The 27,470-nt window shown below is 34.6% G+C and overlaps 1 protein-coding gene across 1 annotated transcript in view; it reads right to left on the reverse strand.

Moving 5' to 3' along the window:
- LOC138704653 (probable tubulin polyglutamylase TTLL2) overlaps positions 1-17,478 on the reverse strand; it is a 61,027-nt gene extending 43,549 nt beyond the window's left edge. The window contains exon 1 of the mRNA XM_069832754.1: positions 17,097-17,478. Within this exon, the coding sequence (XP_069688855.1) occupies positions 17,097-17,168 (72 nt within the window). The 5' untranslated portion in view covers positions 17,169-17,478. The remainder of the gene's footprint in view (positions 1-17,096) is intronic.
- Between the last annotated feature and the right edge of the window lie 9,992 nt (positions 17,479-27,470).

A 27,470-nucleotide genomic window follows, 5' to 3' on the forward strand; every position in this document is an offset into this window, starting at 1 on the left:
TTGCGTTGCCTTGAACACTTTGGTTTTTCGCAATATATTTTGAGTTAGGCTGTCTTCGAACACTTTGGTTTTCTTTGACATGTTTTGGATTGCGTTGCCTTGAACACTTCGGTTTTTCGCAATATATTTTGAGTTAGGCTGTCTTCGAACACTTTGGTTTTCTTTGACATGTTTTGGATTGCGTTGCCTTGAACACTTCGGTTTTTCGCAATGTATTTTGAGTTAGGCTGTCTTCGAACACTTTGGTTTTCTTTAACATACAGTATGTTGATTGCGTTATCTTCGAACACTTAGGTTTTCTTTAACATGTTTTGGATTGTGTTGCCTTCGAACCCTTTGGTTTTCTCCAATGTATTTTAAGTTAGATTGTCTTCGAACACTTTGGTTTTCTTTGACATGTTTTGGATTGAGTTGCCTTGAACACTTCGGTTTTTCGCAATGTATTTTGAGTTAGGCTGTCTTCGAACACTTTGGTTTTCTTTAACATACAGTATGTTGATTGCGTTATCTTCGAACACTTAGGTTTTCTTTAACATGTTTTGGATTGTGTTGCCTTCGAACCCTTTGGTTTTCTCCAATGTATTTTAAGTTAGATTGTCTTCGAACACTTTGGTTTTCTTTAACATGTTTTGGATTGTGTTGCCTTCGAACTCTTTGGTTTTCTTCAATATATTTTGAGTTAGGTTGTCTTCGAACACTTTGGTTTTCTTTAACATGTTTTGGATTATGTTGCCTTCGAAATTTTTGGTTTTCTCCAATAGGCCTATATTTTGAGTTAGGTTATCTTCGAACACTTTGGTTTTCTCCAACATGTTTTGGATTGTATTGCCTTCGAACAGTTCGGTTTTCTCCAATATATTTTTAGTTAGACTGTCGTCGAACACTTTGGTTTTCTTTAACATATTTTGGATTGCGTTGTCTTCAAACACTTTGGTTTCCTCCAATATGTTTTTTTATTACACTGTCTTCGAACACTTTGGCTTTTTTTTACTATGTTTTGGATTACCTGCCTTCGAACATTTTAGCTTCTATTTTATTTTCTTAGGTGTGGGTTTTCTTGGAGTAATTTGGTTCCTTTCACAATTCTCGTTCCATTACAGTCTGTTCTTTGCACAAATAAATCATATTTATTTATTTCAAGTGAATTATTTGTATAACTCAGCGTAAAAATACATAAATCTGGTTTAACTAAACTTGTTTTATATATTATCTTTCCGTAGCTTCAGTCGTACCAATATTACTTCTCAGGATATAAAAAGTTGTAGACATATGAAAGACGGAAATATATTAATTTTATATGTTTACTTTCTTTTACAATTTCACTAGTAGAAACTTTACATAACTAGACTTTAGCTCGGAAATTTGTTTCTTAGTGTGTAAAAAAAGTCTTCGTGGAGTTTTTTATATGTGGATGCTGATATGACTTTCAAAGTGTGTTGACTAACTTCTCAAAATATTTAAACTTTGTGTGTAGGCCTATTCTTCATTGAGAAATGAAACAGAGGCTTAATTATAGGCATAAAATAAATTCTATCAACTGACTTGATTCACTTTGAAATAGAGAACTGAAGGCTGTTTAGCGTTCTTTAGAACTATATATGGACATACATCTCCAACACGGAAAATCATTCAATTTTAGGACAACACTGAGGGTTACAGAAAATCGTTTTTTAAATTTCGATACGTAACTTTGTATACCTTTTATCCTTACACCTTGTATTCGGCTTTTACACATGACGGGACATGTTAGGCATGTGGTTACCTCAAGGCAAGTGCCCATTATGTGGACGGAGAGAAGATGACATTCACATTGTTCTTGAATGTCAAAATATAAAAGATATACGGATAAAATTTATAAATGAAAAATTCCTACAAATAAATAAAGAAATAGCTATAAAAACTAATGAATAATAATAACACAAAATTGCAAAAGCAATTAGGTTTATATCTTTTTTTGACTAAAAAACCTAGAATGGAAAGAATAAATGAAATAGAATTGAATGAAAAAAAGAGAAAATAAATAAATATATAAATAAATAAAGAAATAGGAAGGTGAACAAATACTGATTGTAACTACATACTAGAATGAGTTGATTCTTGCACAAAACTAAAAGCAAGTGCAAGATAAAAAAATTGTTTATTAAATATGTAAATTGTAGAAATTGTATTTAAATAATACTATATCTTTGTGTAAAAAAAAATTATTATAAAGTGTGTAATGTAAGGGTTCAATTGATTACTTGTATGTACTTTATCTGTGATCTATAATATAATAAATATCATATCATAACTAGTCATGTGGTCAAGAGACATAAGGTCAAAATTTCCAGATAATACAGAACAAAATACAAGAAAAGAGACATGCACCTAGTCCCTTTGGAAGGAAGACACATCTACAATACTTTGCGTAGAATCGGGCCCTAGTCTTCTTTATTTGTGGCTAGAACCATAACTGAGAATAGAACTGAATTTAAAAATAACTCTGCAAAGACAGATGCATGAACAGACAGTTGACAATAAATTTTCACTTCGTGCAAGGAACGCATAAAAAACAGTTAATGTAAATTGGAAACGAGTCTTCGACTATCTGATTATCTATAAAGCTTCCTTAATCATGCAATTTTCAAAACGACACAAATATATGGCTCATAATTTAGAAACCTATAATTATTTTAGACTAAAATGTGTTTACGATGCAGAAGGAAACAACTGACAGTCTACGTCAAATCCATTGTTCGATAAAGAGCGATAACATCCATCCATCTTTCTGCAAAGCTAAACAAATGAAATAAGATACACATATATATTAATTCCTTTGCTATCTCGTCATTCATAAGACCAAGGCCAGAGATTGGAGTTAATGTATTAAATCGTTTGGGAAGGAAAAGGATTCGCTTTCGTCCGTTGCGTGTTTTTCATTGACGTGACGTAAACCGGGGAATCCGACTGTCAGCTGTCTTAAAACAACCAAAAAAATACAAAAAATAAACTCTATTTCAGAAGTGGATAACCTCAGTTTGAAAATTGTCTCTGAGTTAAAACTATACTTGTCTGTGAAATAGACTGCTAGTTGTGAAACAAATGCAACTCGGTTAAAAATATAGTTCTTACTCGATCTGCTATAGTCTCAGTCAGAATTATAGCTCTACAAAACAGTGCAATGACAATTCCGAGAAACGATTTTCTCCTATCTCTTTTGTTTAAAGAAGAAGAAGTTTGTAACGGAAAGAAAAGTTAGAATACTTTGAAATGTTAATTTTCGGACGTCTTTCCTTTTACTTCCGCATTACGTAGGATATGAAGAATGGATAAAGTATTACCATAAGACAAAATATTCTATTTCTGTATATTCATAGAAATATTACACATTTTCAGCACACTTTATACCATTTTCTGCGATTTTGTGTGCCTCGTTATTGTACGTAATATATTAGTGTAATGAATTGTTTCCTTTTTTTTGTGTTTGTGTAACGTTATTAGTTTGCTTATTGTGTTTCAGTTTGGCTTGGTTTTTTTTTTTACAATTTATACTATTTTTTTACTTTTGTGCCGATTTTCTCAGAATTATGTCATATTCTTGGAACTACAAAATACACAAAAGCGGGTCTACAAAACACAAAATACAGAAAAGAAAAATGTTTGCAGTAAACAAAGACAAACAAACGAACATATTAAGCCTATAATTTAACAAGCGTATATAAAATAAAATGAAATAACTGTTCCGATTTCTATATAGGATAAGGAGGTATAATTTTAAAGAGATACAACGAACATAAAACAATATAACAATCATACAATAAATCGAATTATTGACAACACATCACCAATACCAACTATAATTATTACATTAATATTAGAAACAGACATGGAAATATTACATATTGCTCCCAAAAGTCAACAATTAAATTTAATGTACTAGAACAATACGAAATATACAAACAACATAACAGCTATACTTAATGCACAATTAAGAAGAAGATCACATACCAGTAATCTACAATAAAATACCAAAGAGTACAATAATAGACGCAGAGAAAAAGAAAAGCACTGAAAAATGGCAAAGGATGTGGTCAAACACAACAAAAGGAGCACTAACGAAGAGATTTAATGTACTAGAACAATACGAAATATACAAACAACATAACAGCTATACTTAATGCACAATTAAGAAGAAGATCACATACCAGTAATCTACAATAAAATACCAAAGAGTACAATAATAGACGCAGAGAAAAAGAAAAGCACTGAAAAATGGCAAAGGATGTGGTCAAACACAACAAAAGGAGCACTAACGAAGAGATTTAATGTACTAGAACAATACGAAATATACAAACAACATAACAGCTATACTTAATGCACAATTAAGAAGAAGATCACATACCAGTAATCTACAATAAAATACCAAAGAGTACAATAATAGACGCAGAGAAAAAGAAAAGCACTGAAAAATGGCAAAGGATGTGGTCAAACACAACAAAAGGAGCACTAACGAAGAGATTTTTTCCTTCAGTGACGGATAGGATGAAAATCAACATACCAGCTACACCAAACCTTGCATCTATACTAACTGGTCACGGGAAACTCAGATCTTATTACTACAGATTCAGAATTTCGGAAAGCCCAGGATATCCTTGCGGAGCAGCTGACCAAACAGTCGATCATCTTCTGTGGGATTGCCAAATCTTGAACCAACAGCGCAGTGTCTTCAAGGCAGCAACAAGGAGTGGAAGAAATTGGCCAATAAATTATAGGGACATCATAAAACAGCATTTGAGGTCATTTGTGCACTATATTAACGCTATAAATTTTGAACAATTGTAAATATATGTCTCAGTTTCGTAACATGCGTAAACACACTCAATTAGCAAAATATTATAAACACTATAGTTATAATTACTAAAAGTGTATATATGTAAATATTGTAAATAGAATTAGTTTCATTAAGTGAAAGAGAGTGATAGTGAAGATCCAATTACCAAAAGTGTATATATATAAACAGCGTAAATAGAACAAGTATATTTAACTCAAAGATAGTGATAGTGATAGAGAACATTCAACAGTGAATAACATAAAATAATACAACACAACAATGAATATCAACAAAACCACGGAACAGTGAAGCAAAAGACAATGGGACACCAATGAACACAAAATTGATAAACAAGTTTCAATAAACCATGTAATATGACTACGCGTTATGGGGCATGGTGATAATTAAACCGGAAAAAAAATGCACAATTAAATTTCAATTAACACACTCTTTGATATAATAAATAACACAATGACATCCAACAAATAATTATTAATAAAATTGGAATAACAATAAAATGAAATTATATTATTAATTATAATGCAATGATGGTAGGTTTTTTTATTAGATTTAGAGTTGTTTTTAGTGAATAAATATTTTTATCCATAACTGGTACGAAAACTGGTCTTTCTTTTACAGTCCTTAGTAACCTAAACAATTCAATAGCTTTATTCACAGCAGTGAATTAAAATTGTTTAAATCACTTTCTCCATGATAACCAACATATTAGCAACAATAAAAATCCATAGACAGGGGAGATGGAGGCAGGTTGGCTACGGAGGCACGTTGGCACACCTGTTTCATTTCGGTAGTTCAGCGACGGAATGCAGCATCACGCAGACAATATGATCTCTACTTTATAAAGCACGTTCCACGAAAGCATCAGACCTTTGTGATAAGCAGTAAAAGAAGGAAGTCATAAAGTTGTTTTTGCAGCAAGATAAGTAAATTTTCATCATCTCATGATTATTTTTTACAGGGTACATGTGTACTATTAGTTGAACTTTAAATACATCGTTGGAAAGTACATTTAATTGGCTCTGTTTCGTGTTAATTTAATTTCGATCATTCATTATTCTAATTCGTAATTTTAACCCAAATTAAATATCTAGACCAGAGGAAAGTTGGCACAGCTGTTAGGGGGGAAATTGGCACGGTGTTTAATTTACCCCGCTGTATTACTTTAAATGATTATATAAATTATAAAATATATAATTTACTTATTCATACAATTTGTTATTATATAAGCTCAATTTAATTGATTATAAATATTTAAAATATAGTTCATTGCAGTGAATGAGAAAATGTGGACTTATAAAAATGGAAACAGAAAGTTTGTTCGCATAAACTCCTTCTCAGACACTTTTTAATGAGACAATATGATATATAGTCATTTACAAGTTCAAAATTAATTTTTCTATCTTGTTTTTCTAGAATTCAGTTCTTCTTTTATCGAAGTGTTTAAATCTATGGTTATATTATATTTATGTGTGTTCATCGTATTGAATCGTTTGCCTGTGTAAATAAATAAATTCCAAATTTTTAAAAATCTAATCTTATGTGCAGTTTGCTCTTATTTAACATGTAGCCAATCTAATCCATACCATGTGCCAACCTGCCTCCAGGGCGGGGTAAGTTGACTCAATCTGCATGTTTAAAAATAATACAACATTTCAAATTTAAATTGTGGTGAAATCTAAATTCAAATTTCTCTCCACATAGCCAAAGAACCATTTAGAACAACCATCTTTGAGGATTTCATAAAATGCTATCCAAATTACAGAAAAAAAAATGAAATTTAAAATTTAAGCCAACTTGCCTCCCTCTCCCCTACATTCATTCATTTACAACTTCTTCATAAACGACAGATTTCATTCGCTCGTGAAAATTATCACCCTCGGTTTCGCCACGGGTATTAATATTTCTATTTAATTACTTACTTACTTACTTACAAATGGCTTTTAAGGAACCCGCAGGTTCATTGCCGCCCTCCCATAAGCCCGCCTTCGGTCCCTATCCTGTGCAAGATTAATCCAGTCTCTATCATCATATTCTACCTCCCTCAAATCCATTTTAATATTATCCTCCCATCTACGTCTCGAACTCCCCAAAGGTTTTTTTCCCTCCGGCCTCCCAATCTTTCTACTAGCGAATAAAATCTAATTTTACTCTCTTGTATTATAAATTAATATTATTTTACTTATTTCTGGATTAACAATATTTATAACGCCATCACCTCTCACCAACATACCATCATACTCCCCGCCCATAAGAGACAGTGTTACAGAAGATACAAGACCATTAGCATCGGTAGTACGACTGCTGACGATGAAGCACAACAACTTCAAAACGGCTGTTCGGCATATTTCAGGCACATTACTCTCTTTAATTATTTTAATACTCTGAAATTTTAAAGTAGTATCGTAGTTGACATTAATAAGTGTTGTAAAATGAAACGTAATTAAATAACTTTATGTTTTATCACGGCTTGCTGGATTCTAAACTACTTTGTTTTAAACATATATAATTTCAGTTATCCAAGGCCTACTGTAATGAATGACCCCACCGTCACAGAAAGTATCACCAGATTTATCTAATGTCAAGCACATAAACGTTTTATGCAAAAAATGTTAACATCGAAATTACATTTAAATTAGTCGAATCGAGCGAGTTGGCTGAGAGAGTAACGTTTGAGACTCGTATTCGGGAGGTCCTGGATTCAAACTCGGTGGCCGACCAATCTGATTGGGGGTTTTCACAGTTTCCCTCAGTCACAAAGGAAAATGCTGGATTGGAAATTTACATCATGATTCATCACTGCCTCCATCACCAATAGCATAAATATTAATAAAAATCTAACATCAGTTACGTGAATACGAGCCATCTACCGATACAACATACGAGGCGCGTCCATAAAGTAACTTTCACACTCGTCCCACAGCTAACAAACCATATGTTGCGCGAAGCGACTGCGTGTACGTGATAGAGTAATGTCCTGGCATGGCGCATGCGCTAGCGGAACTTCCCGAGTGCTCTCAGTAGCTTCGTTGCATTGGTTGAAGAGGGACGTTCCTATTCCAGCTCCCGCCGCGTGTTAAGTGCGGTCAGTGATAAAGTTTTTGAATGTACAGGGCATAGCGCCGATTGAAATTGATCGTCAGCTGTGCCAGGTCTATGGGCAAGCAGATGGTGCGTTGCTGCTGTAGACGATTTTCATCAGGACGCCAAAATGTGCATGACGAGGAGCGCAGTGGGAGGCCAACCATCATCACAGACGACCTTGTGGAGCAACGCACCATCTGCTTGCTCATGACGTTAGGCCCAAAGACCTGGTACAGCTGACGATCAATTTAAATCGGCTCTATGCCCTGTACATTCAAAAACATTATCACTGACCGCACTTAACACGCGGCGGGAGCTGGAATAGGAACGTCCATCTTCAACCAATGTAACGAAGCTACTGAGAGCACTCGGAAAGTTTCGCTAGCGCATGCGCCATGCCAGGACATTACTCTATCACGTACACGCAGTCGCTTTGCGCAACATATGGTTTGCTAGCTGTGGGACGAGTGGGAAAGTTACTTTATGGACACGCCTCGTACAAACTGAATAATAGCAAAAACGACCTACTGATGTACCCAAAGATCCTGCACACGCGATATGATCACAGATGTTAAATCGTGTACAGGATGGAAGTGGAATAACCTTACAGATTGAAAGAGACGATAGGGTACACTTAAATGAATAGAAAACCTTTATTACGTTTAGTGATTAAATGCACGGTTAATTAGAAAATTAAGTTGGAAAAGGACATAGATAATAGAATCTGCCAAGCGAGAAAAATAACTAGATCCTTCAATTGTATCCTTTGGAACAGAGAAATGAAAAATCAACTAAAAACGTATCTTGAAAACAATGGTAGAGAATGTCTTTACATATGGGTCAGATGTGTTGGACTTTGAATGCTAGATGGAGGAAAAAGTTAGAGAGCTAGAGCACTGAGATGGGTGGGTTACGTCGTAGTATGATAGTGTCTCGGTTGCAGCATGTAAGAAATGATTTTATTAGAGCAGAGATGAAAATAGAAGAAATTGTAGTAAACAGGATTGAGGAACGGATATTGCAGGGTACGGACATGTACAAAGAATGGAGGAGGAGAGATGGCCCAGACGGATAATTCATTGGTCCCTCACAGGAAGAAGGAAAAGAGGAAGGACTCGTTTAAGTTGGTGTGGTAGTGTGAAAAAAGTTATGATTAAATTTGACTTAGAAGATGGACAGTGGAATGATAGATATTTATGGCGGACAGGAATTAGAAGCAATCGCTGAAAAGTGGATAGCTGAATTAAGAAGAAGAGAAGAAGAAGAAGAAGAAGAAGAAGAAGAAGTTGGAATTTCAGCAGTCTGGCAACATTCTCGCTAACACATTCTACTCGTAATACAGATGTAAGAGGTTAATGAACTCTGTGTGTCTAGGCAGATGAGCTGCTCTCTGCCTCGACGTTGTTGCAACCTGCTCGCATCGTGCAGTGGCTTGAAATTAGAGGTTTTTAAAATTAAATTTACACGAAAACCATCCACGCTATTGAAATACGCCAGAGGAATAATTATTCTTTATTAGATTTCCTATCGATATGGATAAAAATCACGGCCCTATTCGCAATAGTTACCGAATAAGAGATTGTTAAACATTTTGGAAAATATTTTTTTTCTTTAAAAAAAGCCTTTGAACTTTCCATCAATATATTATAGTTTTTGTTACATACAACAAGAGCTATTCGCTCTGAAAATCTGCAAGGCTATTTCACTACCACCCTGTATAAATAAACTTAACACAAAAAATAGTCGTTTGACGTAAACAATTTCACGCAGGAAAGACATCTACTCATGTCTGTAAATAACTACTACTGCGTGTTCAGTTCAAAGTGTGTCATGGCTCGCTGTATGTCGTCATGTGGCTAGCCGATGAGCCTAGAGAATTCAATCTTCGTATACTTCCGCAGAAGCGTATTACCTATGTACCAGAGAAGTTGCCTAGCAAGTACGGCGTTCATTCTGAATGGTACTTACCGATACGTACGGTAACGCCAGTAGTGGCAGGAATGTGAACTGTTTGGAAACACGTACTGAGGCGAGTTTTTTTTCTTACTGTCGGGAAATGGGGAGAGGGTTAGGACGATTACTTACGTATTTGTTGACATTAACTTCAACAGTCAACATGGACACGGAGCATTTGATTTGTATTGTGGAATGTTGCCGTACGCAACCGTGATAATAAATACCCTGCGTACGACTTTCCCGCGCAAAACACAGTTCGAAAGAGGTTATGGTAGCACACAGACCGTACAGGCCGCCATCTGTTTCTACGACGTTCAAGTTATACCGTACACGTTCTCAAGTTCAGATTGAACGCCTGATTAATAGGCAACTTCTCTGACATAAAACTGAAACTCGCTTCAAATCGCTGACTCATAACAGTGACGTCATGACACACTTTGAAATGAACACCCAGTACTTATATAGGGATGGTTCTAGCAGGAAATCTTACAAGTAAACTGGAATATAATTTTGTCAGAAAAATGTCATGTTCCAGCCTTTAGTAATTATAGTACAAAAGCTATCTTTATAACACACAAATTAAAAATAAATTTATAAAATTGTACCTTAACTCATAATTTGTAATTACCTTTACCCTGAATGACATTCCTTTATTATATTTAACTATGATTCGTGAAGTCAGATTTGAGCAAGTGACATGTCGTTACTCCATAATTTGTATAAATAATTGTGTTTGGGAGAGGGGCCAAGGTTTATCGAGCGTGGCACGATATAATGAAGCAGAAGTTTCCCCTTAAATCACAAGTCCATTATGAACGAGCGGTTTTGCCGTATTGTTAGCCTACATCTCAATATCCTTGAATGGTGTGACGTGGCGTGTGCCTGTAGAAGCCACAACTGATAGTTCACTTCAATAGCAGCCATGGGCACCCATTGTAGGTATTTCAAAATGTGATATGTAGCAGCAATGTCCCCTTTCTTGTCCTCCATTTATCACTTACAATTCAGTTGTTAGTGGACGTAGACACTGCATTACATCAGATGTAGGCCTACTGAAATAACAGTGAGCAGACCTTAACCACAGATTCAATATAAGCCCTCCAAAAATACATGGTGGGGATTTTCCGAGGTTTTCTACAATATAAGGTGTAAGTCAGGTAATCACATGTCGAATCCTCGGAATCATCTCACGAAATACCACCTCGATATAACCAATTCTATTGACTCTAAATAACGTAGTATTTGATACAACGTGGTCATAACCATTTGCTTTGTATTGGAGAGAATTTGTTCATAAATTATTTTCTCCTGAGTGGTGAGCAACCCAGCATATCTCTAAATCTCTATGTTTCAGAAAAATAAGTATTATACCTGGTGTATCTCTTGTTTCTAGCCGTCGCGTTATAGGCAACATTGCATTGAATTTTATGGAATGACAACGGGATTCAGGTGTATCTTGTATAGGGAATGGTTTCATGCAAGAATAAATAAACTGCTTGAAATGACGCATATACGTCGTGGTTACCGAGACTAGAGCAATTTGGGTTTGAATCCCACCTCAGTCGGATATTTTTTATAACGTCAGACTGGAAGATACTGTACAATGAAGGGTGATCATGATAGGACGTAATATGCATTGCATAGCGTATAGCCGTATACCAATTATCAGTTAACTGTAACTTTTCATAAATGTCGTAATCGCAATTAGAGAGAAGAGAAGAAGGAAGATGTTTGAATTGTGTGAAGTTTTGGCTGGATATTTTTGTACTGCATTTCATTGTTTTATGTATTGCTTGTTGTTTGTAAATTATTTTTTGGATATTATATGGTAGTTATATGGTAGGCAATTGTATTTTGTTTTTTAGTGATCAGAACATAACCATATTATTTCAGTACAAGACCAGCTGGCTCAGTATTCTCCGACGTTTTCCTCTAGTGTAAAGGGGCCCATATACTCAAAGACTTACCTGGAGGCAAGTCTCTACATAGGCCTACTTACCTCTGGGAGGTATGTCTGAATTGAATGATTGCTTCTACATGCTCAGAATTACCTCCTAGACTTATAGTTCATCAAGAATACGTAAGAGGTCGTTGAAGTCATTATTTCCCATGGAGAAATGCGATCACTTGAGAAATATAATTCATTCATGGCTCTGCGTTCATTTGTTCCCGATTCCTTAGCGCTATTTTTAAATACTATATCTGTAGTTTCGCTTTATAAGTGTTATTAAAACTTATTTGATTTTCCATAAGCATGCTTGCAGTATCATTTGTTTATACGTTTACTTTTTCTGCCGCTCAATTTGGAGAGCGCTATAGACGGAAATTTGAAGCAGTCGTAGAAGTATGAAGAATTATCTCAAGGCCAAAAGTCTTGATACTTTTCGCCCATTCACGAGGAGACTTGCCTGTGAATTTATGTAGGTTTGCACAGACTTACTGCAGGTAAGTCTTTGCGTGCATGGGGCCCTTAAAGCTAATGTGAGGTAATTAAATACATTGACACTCCTCGGTTTCATCTCACCAAATACCATCTCGCATTCTGCACAGGTTCCACATTTTTTATCAGTGATTTTTAATTCAGAAATGTCTTTTGTCACTGTTGTATGACAGTATGATGCATGCTACATAGATGCTATATTTATGATCAGTGACTTTCATTCAGACATTACGTCTCTTATCACTGTTGTATTATACTACAATGGATCTTACCTAGATTCTACAGGGACATCACTTTATTTTTACCAACATTTTTAACATTAACCTGGCTATACTCGGAAACGCTGTTGCCCCCTTCTATTACAGGAGTTTGATGTTACTAGTACAATATGTAAACAAGTCATTTTACTAGGTATAGGAGGAGAGAAAAGTAGTGTATCCATTTATGTTGCAGGGAAATACGATATTACGATTTTCAGTTTGATCACTACTTTTACGGAATTTATCAAAATACAGCAGAGTAGTAACATTTTTTTTTTTTCAAAAACTCAACTTTTCAGGTGGCTATGTTCGTTATGTAATGTCTACTTTATTTAGCATATTAATTATTGATGTTAACATACAATATAGAGAGAGCACTTAAATTGAGGAGGTCATAAGTAAAGGGCTGTAAGTGCACTTAAGTTTCTTTTGAGAAAATGGGGTTTAAATATTTAAGCTTTCGTAAAATCGGTGAAATTTTTATTTAAATTTTAATATGTGATGCGATTAAAATATCCCTTTGCCACTAAAATTTTAGATACTTTAGCTTACACAGGATGCACTTAACTCATGTTATTACAAATGTCACTAGCATTCCTTTGCTTCTAACCACCTCAATTCAAAATAAGCTAATCTGAATTTTTAAACAAGTTGCTGAAAATGGTTGCCGTTCATTACAATGCAGGCTTCAATTCTTTACGCATATTATTAAAAACATTTTGAAGCATATTCTCTGAAATTGAATTTATCGTTTCTTGAATATAATTTTTAGTACGATATTATTAATATAGGTTCTTTCTTCTATAGAAAACGCAACCATATTTCTGAAACACACTATACACTGCAGTGTTTACTTCACTGCTTGAAGACTTCGAATGCAACAGCGGACGTAAGTTTGTGTGTCTGACGGGAGCAAGGACATTAGTGAAGGAGTGGGAGTGAAGTACATTCAGAAATGCAAGTACAATAAAAATGCAAGTAAAAATAAAATGATGTCCCTGTACATTTCTTAATAGTAATTTTTATTCAGATGTCTTTTTCATTATTATATAAAATTACGATATATTCTACATACTGTACGTTCTACATTTCTGATCAGTTATTTTAATTCATATAAGTATGTATTTGTCATTGTTGTAGAACAGTACTATTCGTTCTGCATAGGATCTACATTTTTTATTAGTTATTTTAATTCAGATTATGTCTTCTGTCACTTTTGTGTTACACTACGATACATTCTACATAAGTTCTACACTTCTGATCGATTATTTTAATTCAGAAATGCCTTTTGTCGCTTTAATATAACACTACGATACATTCTACATAAGTTCTACACTTCTGATCACTTATTTTAATTCAGAAATGCCTATTGTCACTTTAATACGATACATTCTACATAAGTTCTACACTTCTGATCACTTATTTTAATTCAGAAATGCTTATTGTCACTTTAATATAACACTACAATACATTCTACATAAATTCTACACTTCTGATCACTTATTTTAATTCAGATATGCCCATTGCCACTTTAATACAACACTACGATAGATTCTACGTAGATTCTATATTTCTGAACAGTTATTTTAATTCAGATATATCTTTCGTCACTGCTGTACAACACTGCGATATATTCTACGTAAGTTTTTTTACATTTCTGATCTGTTACTTTAATTCAGGTAAGTATGTCTTTTATCACTGCTTTGTAACAAACACTACGACACATCTACATATCGTCGTTGATTTTATGAAATCTCCTATGTGACAGTACAGAGCATAGTTTTTTTTAATTTTTCAGGAAGAAGGAAAAAGTAATTAAATATCAATAGGCCTACATAGATAGAAAAGTTGGTGAAGACTGTGATGGACATCAATGACATCAGCGAGGATCAGTGTAGGCTTATTGAGATTTAATTAATTTTTTCTTCCTGCTGAAAAATTATTCTCTGTAATCTACTGTCACATAGGAGGCTTCATAAAATCAACGACGGTATTATGTTCTACATGTAGATCAATTGTTTTAATTTAGATATGAATTTTGTCACGTTGTATAACACTATTATACTTTCTTCAATGAAGTAACGGTTAGCATGTCTGACTGTGGAACGAGCTGATCCGGATTCAAATCCCGGTTGGGACAGTTATCTGGTTGAGGTTTTTTCCGGAGTTTTCCCCTCAACTATTAATAGAAAATGCTGCGTAACTTTCGGCGCTGGACCCTGGACTCATTTCGCTGACATCATCCTCATTTCACTGAAATGGTAGTTGATAAAGCATCGTAAAATAAAATTCATTAAAAAAACATTCTACAATGTATGTTCTACATTTCTGATTAGTTAATTTACTTCAGAAATGTCTTTTGTCACTGTTGTATAACTCTACGATACATTCTACAAAATAATATTTTCTGCATCTTAAGCATTATGTTAATTCAGATATATTTAGTCATTGTTGCATAACAATAAGATAAATTCTACGTATATTTTACATTTGTGAACGACGATTTTAATTCATATATATTCTACATTGGTTCTACATTTCATTAACAATGATCTTAATCCAGACATGTCTTTCATCAATGTGTATAACGATAAATAGGATTTTATTTGTCGTGGTGTTTGAAATCCTAGGCCTATAGTCAGGGCCGGGTATGTATAGAGATCGCGAAAATCACGACATAAAAGATATACAATAGATTTTTACTAATATTTACAAATTAAGTGATTCTGATTAATAACTTAATATGCGCATAAAACTATCAGTAGAATTCTAATAGCGAAATATGAATACATTCGCCAATAATTATTACTATTGCGTCGTTTTGTAGCGAATTTCATATTCTGAGTATTTTCGGATTTTTCTTTTCACTTGAATTTGTTATATATCCAAGTTTGTGTGTGAACTATAATATAATAAATATCATATAATATATATCCAAGTAAGCTACATTACATGGTATTCCAGGAGTTCTGATTACATTAGTGAACTCAAAAGACGGAGAATTCAACATTTCACTAATAATTTGAAAGTGTTAATTTGAGGGCTGCAAGTTTTTTTTGTTTTTTTTTTTTTTTTCATTTTTAATGAATGTGAGTTAAATAAAGTCTCAATCCAACAAATACTGTTTATTGGCCATATCGCGAATCCAACGAACCTTTAATGTTAATTATTTGGAAAGTAATATTCATACAGCTCACAGTAGTAAAATTTTGGAAATATTCAACATTTTTTTCCTCCATTACTGTATCTTGTATAATAATGAAAATCAGTATGTGTAAAACACTGTCCTTTTGCTATATTCAAAAATTATTTTTACTATTAAAAACAATTATTTACATTTTTTTTCAAAATTCAGTTCACTGTGCATTGACGAAGCGTTTCCCACATAGCTAACTCAAAAACTATCCAACATTCTGTGATGACATTTTTTGTGTGTATTTATGCATGTCATATCTACAATATGATGCAAGATCACTTCTCTATCTTTGATAGATTGTCTGATAAAAATAAATTCATTAAAAAAAAGTAGTCAAATATCAGTATTTTCTTTTAACACAAAGTAAAAAAAAAATATTATTTATTAAGGAATGTAGTTCAAAGAGCATGATATTGTAAACATGAGTTTCAGAAATAAAATAAAAGACAGAGAACATGAAAAGTTAACAAGTTTATGAGTTATGAGGGAAACGCTTGATCACTGCACAGTGAACTTCCACCATTTTGAATTTTGAAAAAAATATATAAATATTTTTGCAAAATAATTGTATTTTCCAAAATTTCCATTAATCTCCGCCAAGAGTACAAATCAATCTCCAACAATCTCTGCCGACATCAATATTAAAAAACACAAATGATAAAATCAATCTCTCTGCCTATAAAGAGAGCTGTAGGGATGAGGAGAGGGGGGTGACGTAGAGCGAACAAGCTGTCCCCTCTGAGAAAATAAGAAAGTACACAATTTTATCGGCGTGGAAATTTTAAAAATATAATCCCTGATATATTCTCAGAAAAAATGTACCGTAACTTTGATAATTTAGAAAAAATTCCACTTAGAAACTCCAACAATGAAGAAAGATGCACAACATGTTTACCAATAGATTGAGAATATTATGAATAAGTACTGTAATAGTATGCAGATCTATTTTTTGGTCCTCTTAAGCGGTATGCTTTGTGTCACATCACCGCATGGGTCCTGCTGTTGGTGAATAACTAATATTGGTTTACAATAAATTCCCAATGAGGATATGACAGACCAAGGAAACCGATGATAGATAAACAAAATATATTTTTAACGATGTCTGTAAGAACTCCTGGCATCTCTAGAGAAAGCGTTAAGAACCTAACCTAACATACAACACACAACACTATAATGCCATAGGATACACATTCATGCTCGAGATAGGATTCGAGCCCAGGATAATAGCCTCCACGTTACGACAAAATCGCGCGCCTTTGTTATTGCGTACACCGCGGTTAATTCAAAAACTTAAATGACAATCAAATACTACTACAGAATCTAAAGTCTTACCTGCACCAGGAGGTTTGGCCCTGCCCCATTATCGTTGATTCGGAATACGAACGGTCCTTCGTCGAAAGCCATGATGGTCCATGCGAGTCTTGTAGAGCACTTGGGTGTAACTGGATCTTTTTGTCAGCACATTAATATAATTTATTATTAAATCTTCGCACCCGGTACCCTTCAATTATTTTGATTACTTCTATCAGTCGGATATATTTGCTCTAGGATAAATATTTGCATAAAGTTAAAAAAAGTTTGTGTTTGCTTTTGTAAAATTTCATCTAACAATACAAACAAAAAATCAGTTCCGACAGAGATTCCGGGCGTCTTGGATATATCCTGGCTACTAACCATGCGAGAGTGGAGTGCCGTATTATATTGTCTTTCCCCCAATAGTTCCCCTCTGACCTCTCCCCCCCCATTCCACCCCTCCTCCGCCCCGCCTGCGTGTTGTTCTTACCAATGTTACTACATCATCTAGAGTCGATAAGCACACGCAAAAATATATAGATATATAAAATTTAAGACGTCTTTCCAAATAACGATGTAGCGGGTTATACTTAATTTATTTCATATTTGCGAAACACGTAAAAAATATTCATGACTAATTTATGAGCCCTGAGACATAATTTCTGTTCCGCGTACCTATCAGAATTATTGAACATTTACTAAAATAGAACAGCAGTACTTTACAACTTACTGGAATCACATATTTTACACTAAAATTCAGTACGAAAAATGTGGCACAGATTTAACATTGCCTCTGAATGAAACATATCAAGTAATGTGGAGTGAGATATGAACTTCACAACGGATTGGAAATTGTAAGCGGTTCAATAAATGAAGAACGCAGATTAGGTCACGTGAGAGCGCGCAACAATGCCAGTCTGTGACATGGCCACCTTTATTATAGCGGTTAAGAACGGAAATATAGTATGTAAGGTCATGGTTTCATTACATCGCCATACAGGAATGCTTTTACTACACACAACCGGTATCGATTTAATTTTCTGAAGATGCTCTGTTCCTCACAAGACGTCTTTGACACATTTCAGACGTTTCCATGATTTTTTCTTATTTTGTTCGCCCAGAGGAAGACAAATAGAAACGAAGAGTTGGCTAAAAATAAAATGCAATAGAATGAATGTAATTTGGAAAAGTGTTTTCATTTTAGAAGTATAAAATTTTGACGCAATTCGAACAAAAAGTGTAACTGGTGACTTTAAATTAATTACGTTTAACTCTCACGAATTTTCCATCTAATAATTGTTTTCCTCAGTCGCCTAAACCTAGAGACGTCACTCATTTTATAGATCTGTGTAAGCACAATTACGTCATACTTGTCTTTTTTCAAGCCACTCCTACGTTAACATGTTTACTGCGTTTTAGTTTGGATTAGAATGAAATGTTTGTTTCTGTTTGTCAATTACCACAAACAAGAAATTTTAATGCTTTGCTGCTTTTATATAAATTAATACATCATAAACTAGATTATATTAATGTATATCATTAAATATCTTATTATATCCCACATAATTCTCCTTACAAATCTCGTATGTTTTTGTTCAAAAGTAAATAAAAATTCACATGATTATTCTCTTTATACAGTTCTCCGTACTTATAATAGGTTGCATAACTTACAATTAGGAAAAATACATTATAACTCTTTTAATACGCTCTTAAAGGGACTGTGGCCTTAACGCGTTATAAGCGGGACAGCACTATAGACGGGAAATGATTTATGACATGTGGAAAGCAATTTAGACACCAGTTCTTAATAGGAAACATATTGTATTGTATGTATGTATGTATGTATGTATTTATTTATTCACACTGCAATGGGTATATACTCGGTGGCAGTGGCAACTAATTATACTCAATAAGACAATAATAAACACAATTAATAAAAAATACAATTAATAATAATACTAATAATTAATACTAACAATAACTAATAATAATAATAACAACAACAACAGGGAACATCCTAAATTAAATGAAGCACGATCGGTTAAAATAACATTTAAAGTAATCTAATTTGTACCTTAAACCTATGTTCGAACATAAACCACGAGTATGATATGTTCATATCTGCACAAGTACCTTTCAACACTACACTCATTTCGCTGTAACTCACTCACTGCACTGGAACTACGACACATCTCACTGATTCTATCCTGATTTCACTAACATTTCAAAAACATTTCACTGTTCAAATACTTTGCACTGCCACTATAAACTATAAAGCTTCACTGACAGGAACACGTTTCACTTACACAACACACTTCACTGACACAACACACTTCACTGACACAACATAATTCTTCACTGATAGAACACTTCAATAACAAAATATCATTTACACCCTTTAAATACTGTGTATAATTATCGTCTATTAGTAAAGTCCTTAAGCCTATTTTTAAATACATTTTTGGTTGTTGGTAAAGCCTTTAGTAAGTCTGCAGGTAAAGCATTCCAGTTCCTGATAGTACGATTGAGAAAAGAAAACTTTCCAGTGTCCGTCCTCTGTCTTCTTTCCCTCAATTTATATGAGTGGTCGTTCCTTGAAGAGTAATTTGGCGGCTGCAACCTATTTTTTATTTCTCTCCAGGCAGGCTCACCTCTGTATGTTTTGAACAGTGCGCATAATCGAATTCGCGTTCTCCTGTCCGTGAGGCATTAGTTATTAGTGAAAAATGCAAATAAATGTTCATTTCATACATAAAAAAATCGTTGATTGTTGTTTGCCGTGTGTTTGTACTGCTATTATGAATGAAAACATTTTCTGTGCGATTCAAGTTACTACAGACAGCTTCGCTTGATACACCACTAAGAGCAATACTAATGTGATTTTTCACTTATAGACAGAGATTTCCGCTTTGCTATTTTGCACTATCAGACTTACTTCACACTCCACAGAATTCAAAAGTTGACTAAATTTTACAGAAAGTACAGAAACGTATTGATAAGGAGACTTTTCAATGTTAAAATCTTTTCATACAAAGAAAAGTACCGGTAAATACAACTTCCGATAGTGCTGACAGGAGGATTTGCTATTTATAATAGTTCATATGTATATCCAGATATACCTCCGCCACGCGGGAAATGCATCATAACTGAGAGTGAAGGTGGCGTAGATCAGTCATGTCCATATGGTGCCCATATGGGCAAGCGCGCGCTTTGGAGCTCAAGAGAGCCTGAGCGCTTTACAGCGAAAAGGAAAGAGACAGACGAGAGAGATAGTATATGCCGCTTGGTCGAGCTATATACAGGGATGGCCAGCACTGATTCAAAGATGAAGGGAAGAGAACTTATTAAAACTGTATCCATGTTAATTTTTAAATTTGTCTGAGAAGTATAAGTGCATTATAAGAATGTAAGTTTTAATTTTAATGCTCAATTTTCACGAGTTTCCTTTTTATGCAAATGCAGTATTTTCTCAACTTTTTACAGAAAGGTGAAATTTTCAGAAATGTTTATTTAGTAGCGTTACAGGTACTGAAACAATGTTTTCGTAAATCTAATATATCATAAATATGTATTACTGAAGATACGTATTGAAAATTTTGAGAATATTCGCATGGAGAACGTTTGTAAGAAAATGAATTAACAAAGGAACTACTGTTACACCATAAACAAAGATATGTGTCCATGTGTTGTAAAAACGTCAGCTCTATAGCTTCAGCAGATTTCGAGAAAATAATTTAATATTCTGATGATAGAAAGTTGCGCACCAATATCACCTTAAAAGTATAATGCGATAAGGGTTTTGTTATGTAATATTAGTTACAGTTGAAACATATACCTAGATAACTTTGCTCTATACTATAATATTGTTTTGATTAGTTTATTGATTACTTTTATAAGGCTAAAGATAACATCAATATCAATTCCAACTTACCATGACATACTTAATCTCTTTCTTTGGGATATACTTTCTTTATGAATGATGTTTCATTCACTTAATATAGTGTAGTTTTACTACTATGAAATTTATGTGAATATTCCTTCTTATAACTCTTTATTATGTTATTAACTGCAATATTAAGAAACTGGTGTTAGTACTTACAGACAATACAGATAATATCAAACAGCAAATAACCATATAAAATAACGACACAAAATTTCACGTTCTCTTTGAAGTTTGTACACCACTGTTTTCTTAATCCAACAGGCTCCTTATTCATATACAATTATACATAATCCTTGCTCCTTCCATACCTAGCGCTTGACGCCCGCGCACGACGTCAAGGTCAGAAAAATGCGCTTGCTTTGAGCGTATTCCGAATCTCACCGGTGAGCAATCCGATGGCATCACGGTGTTTCTAATTCCACCGATGACGTCATTGATGCTCCACCGGTGTCGCACCGGTGCCATCAACTTGCAGAGGTGGTCAGCGTATTCCGAATCTCACCTGTCCGGTGGCATCAATGACGTCACGTTGCAACGAAAATAAGGAACAAAACTGCTGGAAGAATCGATGCTGTCATGGCGACTGAGTAAGTGGTTGTCTGTGCTACGCTAGCAAAATTTTGCGAAATTTCCGTACTGCCATCTCGTTCAAATAAAAGAGATCATAAACAATTTATTTCTTGAATCGGTAGTAATAACTGGTCCGTTGACATGTTCGCTCATAAGCCATTAACATATTGTTTTTACGTTGTGCTCATTACAAACAATACAGCAGAACTAAAGCAGAACACACCGCCATGACACAACAGTACACGATGTCATTCGTCTTCTAATTTCCGCCCTATACAAGAACCAATCAGATTCACTGATGGCGGCTGATGGAGACTGCCACCACCTCTGCAAGTTGATGGCACCGGTGCGACACCGGTGGAGCATCAATGACGTCATCGGTGGAATTCGGAACACCGTGATGCCATCGGATTGCTCACCGGTGAGATTCGGAATACGCTCATAGGCAGTCTCCATCAGCCGCCATCAGTGAATCTGATTGGTTCTTGTATAGGGCGGGAATTAGCAGACGAATGACATCGTGCACTGTTGTGTCATGGCGGTGTGTTCTGCTTTAGTTCTGCTGTATTGTTTGTAATGAGAACAACGTAAAAACAATATATTAATGGCGTATGAGCGAACATGTCAACGGGCCCGTTATTACTACTGGTTCAAGAAATAAATTGTTTATGCTATCTTTTCTTTGAACAAGATGGCAGTACGAAAATTTCGCAAAATTTTGCTAGCGTAGCACAGACAACAACTTGTACAGTCGCCATGACAGCCATCGATCCTTCCAGCAGTTTTGTTCCTTATTTCCCTGCAACGTGACGTCATTGATGCCACCGGACCGGTGAGATTCGGAATACGCTGTAAGACATCACTGGCGTAGATGATTACAATAATGACGATGATGTTTTGTATGAAATATTAATTAAATATGATTTATCTATTGTATATTCTGAGTATTAAAATTAATTATATCATCTGCTAAGCTAGAGATATGTGTCGCCAATCCTCGTTGCTAGCCGCGGAGAATTTGACACGGAGTCATAATATTTCGATGTTCATGTGCCTTCGGATTTCCCAACCGTGTAAGATCACGTAAGCAACTATGTGCTTACAATGTACCGGTAATCTAAAGGAAAAAGGAAAAACTGCGCGGTAGACGGTTGGAAGATAATACCAACATCTGCTGCAGTTTAATTTGCGAGTAAAACATTCGTGACGAGTGGAGTTTGGTATGAATTGCAGGAATTTCAAGAATTTCCAGCTGTCGACTTGAATTTCCTTCCAGGAAGCCACCGCTGCTGCGATCACGAGATCGTCTCTCATGAAGGGAAATTTATCGAGAAAAACTGCCACAGTAAATAAAGGTTAACATTCATACTGGGAACTCACAGTATCTTCATGCTTATAATACATTTTGAAATAGACTATTCCCGGATCTTGTGAAGGCAAGACTATTTAGTGGTGTATCGTTAGCCAAAAGAGTCGTGAAGCAGACTTTTAAACGCAGGCGTCTCGGTTCAAATCCCGTAAAATAAAATTAAATATTTGATTATTATCAGAGAATTTAAATGAAAAAAGTGGTAGGCTAGATAATAATTGTTTTGTGCGAGATGTTTTGTCAGACGTAATATATATTATGAAGAGCTGGTATGAACAATTTCACCACGGCGATCCAGTCGCTAGAGCGCTGGATTCTAATCCTTTAGACCCGGGTTCGATCCTCGGTGCACCCCCGATTTATAAGTTGTGTTGGGCAAGTCCGTGGTCCAGGTAACATAGGTTTTTCTCCGGGAGCCCCGGTTTCCCTGCGGCATCCCAATAAATCTCCATATAATCATTTCATCTCATCGCGGGTGTAGCGTAGACCAGCCTCCTATGATGCACCCTCTGTCGGTAAATTGCTCTACATAAGTGGCTTCATGTGGTCAAGTATCCACCATTAGTAAAAAAAAAGCATGAACAATTAAGTAGTATTAAAGCAACGATAGCAATTACAATAAAAGCAATTTCTGAGAAGAAGTCTTTTTCTTCTCATAAACAACATTTCACTACTGAGCGAGGTGGTTTAGTGGTAAGACATTAGATTCGCATTTATGAGGTCCTGGGTTCAAATCCTCGGTTTAGTCAATCTAATCAGGATGAAAGAGTAATGGAACGGAGAAAAATTCTCTCCGGCGCCGGGACTTGAACCCGGGTTTTCAGCTCTACGTGCTGATGCTTTATCCACTAAGCCACACCGGATACAACTCCGACGCCGGTTAGAATCGTCTCAGATTAAGCTCCAACTCTTGGGTTCCCTCTAGTGGCCGCCCTCTGCACTACGTCATAGATGTCTATGAACGCAGGACCGAAGTCCACACATGTGCTGAGGTGCACTCGATATGAGTATCGTATGATCACTTCGTGATTTAAGACGGCGCTTATTCCGTCGGATCCCGGCCAACTAGTCACTCATATCGAGTGCACCTCAGCACATGTGTGGACTTCGGTCCTGCGTTCATAGACATCTATGACGTAGTGCAGAGGGCGGCCACTAGAGGGAACCCAAAGTTGGAGCTTAATCTGAGACGATTCTAACCGGCGTCGGAGTTGTATCCGGTGTGGCTTAGTGGATAAAGCATCAGCACGTAGAGCTGAAAACCCGGGTTCAAGTCCCGGCGCCGGAGAGAATTTTTCTCTGTTCCATTACTCTTTCATCGTATGATGACGCAGAATATCTGCATGGAAATATCATATGTACTTCGATACATTAAAATAATATATAATCTAATCAGGGTTTTAAAGATTTCGTCGTTAAAAAAAGATAAATTCCAGATTGTTTCTCATTTAAAAAAAAGATAAATTCCAGATTGTTTCTCATTTTCACTACAAAGCTATAAATTATATTTTGCAAAGCCTAAAATCCCAGTTGCACACGGTGACCGACAGATGACAGCAAAATGAAACATATGCAATGTATGCATGGACTAAAAATCATTGATTCTGAAAGTTTACCTACATGTCCAGATTACCAGTCTCCGTTTCTGATGGAGAAGATGGTCACACTTCATTTACGTACTCATGTTATTCTAAGCAATATTCTTGTTAAGGCAAGGCTCCATGTGACCTGGAACTTGTGATGACATGTGTCTTTATTGACACCACCGAATAAATAAATAAATAAATAAATAAATAAATAAATAAATAAATAAATAAATAAATAAATAAATAAATAAATAAATAAATAAATAAATAAATAAATAAATAAGTAAGTAAATAAATAAATAAAGAAATAAGTAAATAAATAAATAAGTAAATGAATAAATAAATAAGTAAATAAGTAAATAAATAAATAAATAAATAAGTAAGTAAGTAAATAAATAAATAAATAAATAAATAAATAAATAAATAAGTAAATAAATAAATAAATAAGTAAATAAATAAATAAATAAGTAAGTAAATAAATAAATAAGTAAATAAGTAAATAAATAAGTAAATAAGTAAGTAAGTAAATAAATAAATAAATAAATAAGTAAATAAGTAAATAAATAAATAAGTAAATAAGTAAATAAATAAATAAATAAATAAGTAAATAAATAAATAAGTAAATAAGTAAATAAATAAGTAAATAAGTAAATAAATAAGTAAATAAATAAATAAATAAATAAATAAATAAAATGCATGAACTATATAATCGTTCCCAACAGAAGGTTCTGATGATCCCGTAGTTAAATCGACTATAAATAAATAAGAGCTGAAAAAATAATAAAAAGATTTTAGTGTCAGGAAGAGAAAAATAAATTGGTTGGGTCACTGGCTAAGAAGAAACAATTATCACAATTAGTCGTGTAATTATATTATAATCATGTGTAGGTAATCGCTGTGTAGTTTAAAGTGGCGTTAAGTATAAAATTACAATTACAAATTATTATCATATCATCGTCCCTGAAGAGTCTTCGCAGTTTCAATGTGGTCTTAAATAAATAGCTACGTTTACAATTGTATTATCATCTTATACGTATTCTATAGAATATACTTTCTTGCTTGAAATATACGTAAAATAAAGAATTATACATACGCTTGTTACCTCATTGTCTATAAACATTCTCTGCAGTTTGGTAGTGGTGTTAAATATAGAATAATTTTCGGGAAATGGGCAACAGCGACTGAAACAAATAAGCATCACGTGATATTCGTCCTCTGCCTATTTGTTGCCAACATATTAAACAAAAGATAAACGTTCATGCAACATGTCAAGCAGGCAGTGGAGACGCTGGTGTCATCCATCATCTCCACGTCATCTCCAAGCCTGACGTCTTAACTTGGGACATTCCTTCGAACCCGCAGAGTTTGCTTAAGGTGCAGACCGCCTCTTTTTGACGTCGAGACTCGTCACGCCCGACTGAGTCTAGTTTATGTACAAAAATATTCTTCTAAGAGATCGCCTACAGCGCATTTCTGTAATGTATTAGTTATAATACAGATTTTTTCGTGAAAGTAATATTTAAAATTTTGCAGTCTACGTGACAAAATCATGAATAGTGATGAGGAGTATATTCAAATGCATATATTTGTATCGAGGCTGTGTATCTTAATGAAACTAGAATTAAATATTTCATGTTTAATTTTCGACATTAAAAGCATATTCCAAGCATATTTATAATTTTTATCGGAAGAAAAATAAAGAATGTAAGCGTGCGAATTCTAAATGAGGCAGTAGAGTAAGTGGACAGCTTCAAATACTTGGAATGTACTATAAGCAGGAAGTCAAAAAGGAGAATAGCAATGGCAGAGGAAGCTCTTAATAGAAAAAGGAGCATCTTCTGCGGATCTCTGGAAAAAGAACTAACAAAGAGACTAATGAAGTGATTTGTGTGAAATGTGGCATTGTATGTGGAAGAAGCGACTAGAACCATTTGAAATGTGGATACGGAGAGACTAAATAAGAAATGAAGCTGTGTTGGAAAGAGTGGGTGGAGAAAGAATGATGCTGAAACTGATCAGGAAGAGAAAAAGGAATTGGTTGGGTCACTGGCTTAGAAGAAACTACCTACTGGAGGATACACTGGAAGGAATGATGAACGGGAGAAGAGTTCGGGGCAGAAGAAGATATCAGATGATAGATGACATTAAGATATATGGATCATATGCGGAGAATAAGAGGAAGGCAGAAAATATGAAAGAATGGAGAAACTTACTTTTGCAATGAAAGATCTGCCCTTGGGCAGAAATAGTAATATGCGTTACAAGAGCGGTATGTTGAAGTTTTCATGTTCTAGGAAAAGTTTGAAAAAGCGAAACGTAGTTGAGCTTTTTTAATTTCCGATAATTGAAAGAAAACATACCGCTCGTGTATCGTACATTATTTTGTGCGAAGATCGTTTATTACATACCTGAAAGAGGAATTTCTAATTAGTTGCAATGAAATCTCCATCTTGGTTTCTGTTCAATGACGGAAAACTTGCAAAACGAAAATATCTATCTTCAACATTGTTGCTTTAAAATGTTTTCTGTGTTTACTATACTCCAGGAGGCCGTGATATACGTGTCTTTTTTTTCCCCAATCTATGATGAGTCTGGAATCTTGTTGATTTTTTCACGGCTTCCTTAATGTTACTTGCATCACGAATGCAGTAACTTTAGTGGAGTTGTAGAGTTTAGTTAATTTTTGCAAATATTTAAAAACAATACTTAACAATGCAATTTAGGTGAAATTGCAGTGGTAAGTTTCCAATTTATAATTATTACTATATTGAACGTCTTTAAAAATAATATGTTAAAAGCCTAAAGCAGTAAAATCAATATGTCACTTAAGCGGTAAGAAGAGGGAAATTGTTATGTGTGTTAGGTTGGGAATACTGAATGTGGAATTTTAGACTTTCCGCGGATTGGTTTTGTGCGCAAACCAAGCAAATACGCACGATCTCGCA

The sequence above is a fragment of the Periplaneta americana genome, chromosome 8 (assembly GCF_040183065.1).
Source record: "Periplaneta americana isolate PAMFEO1 chromosome 8, P.americana_PAMFEO1_priV1, whole genome shotgun sequence".
In the NCBI taxonomy this organism is placed as follows: domain Eukaryota; kingdom Metazoa; phylum Arthropoda; class Insecta; order Blattodea; family Blattidae; genus Periplaneta; species Periplaneta americana.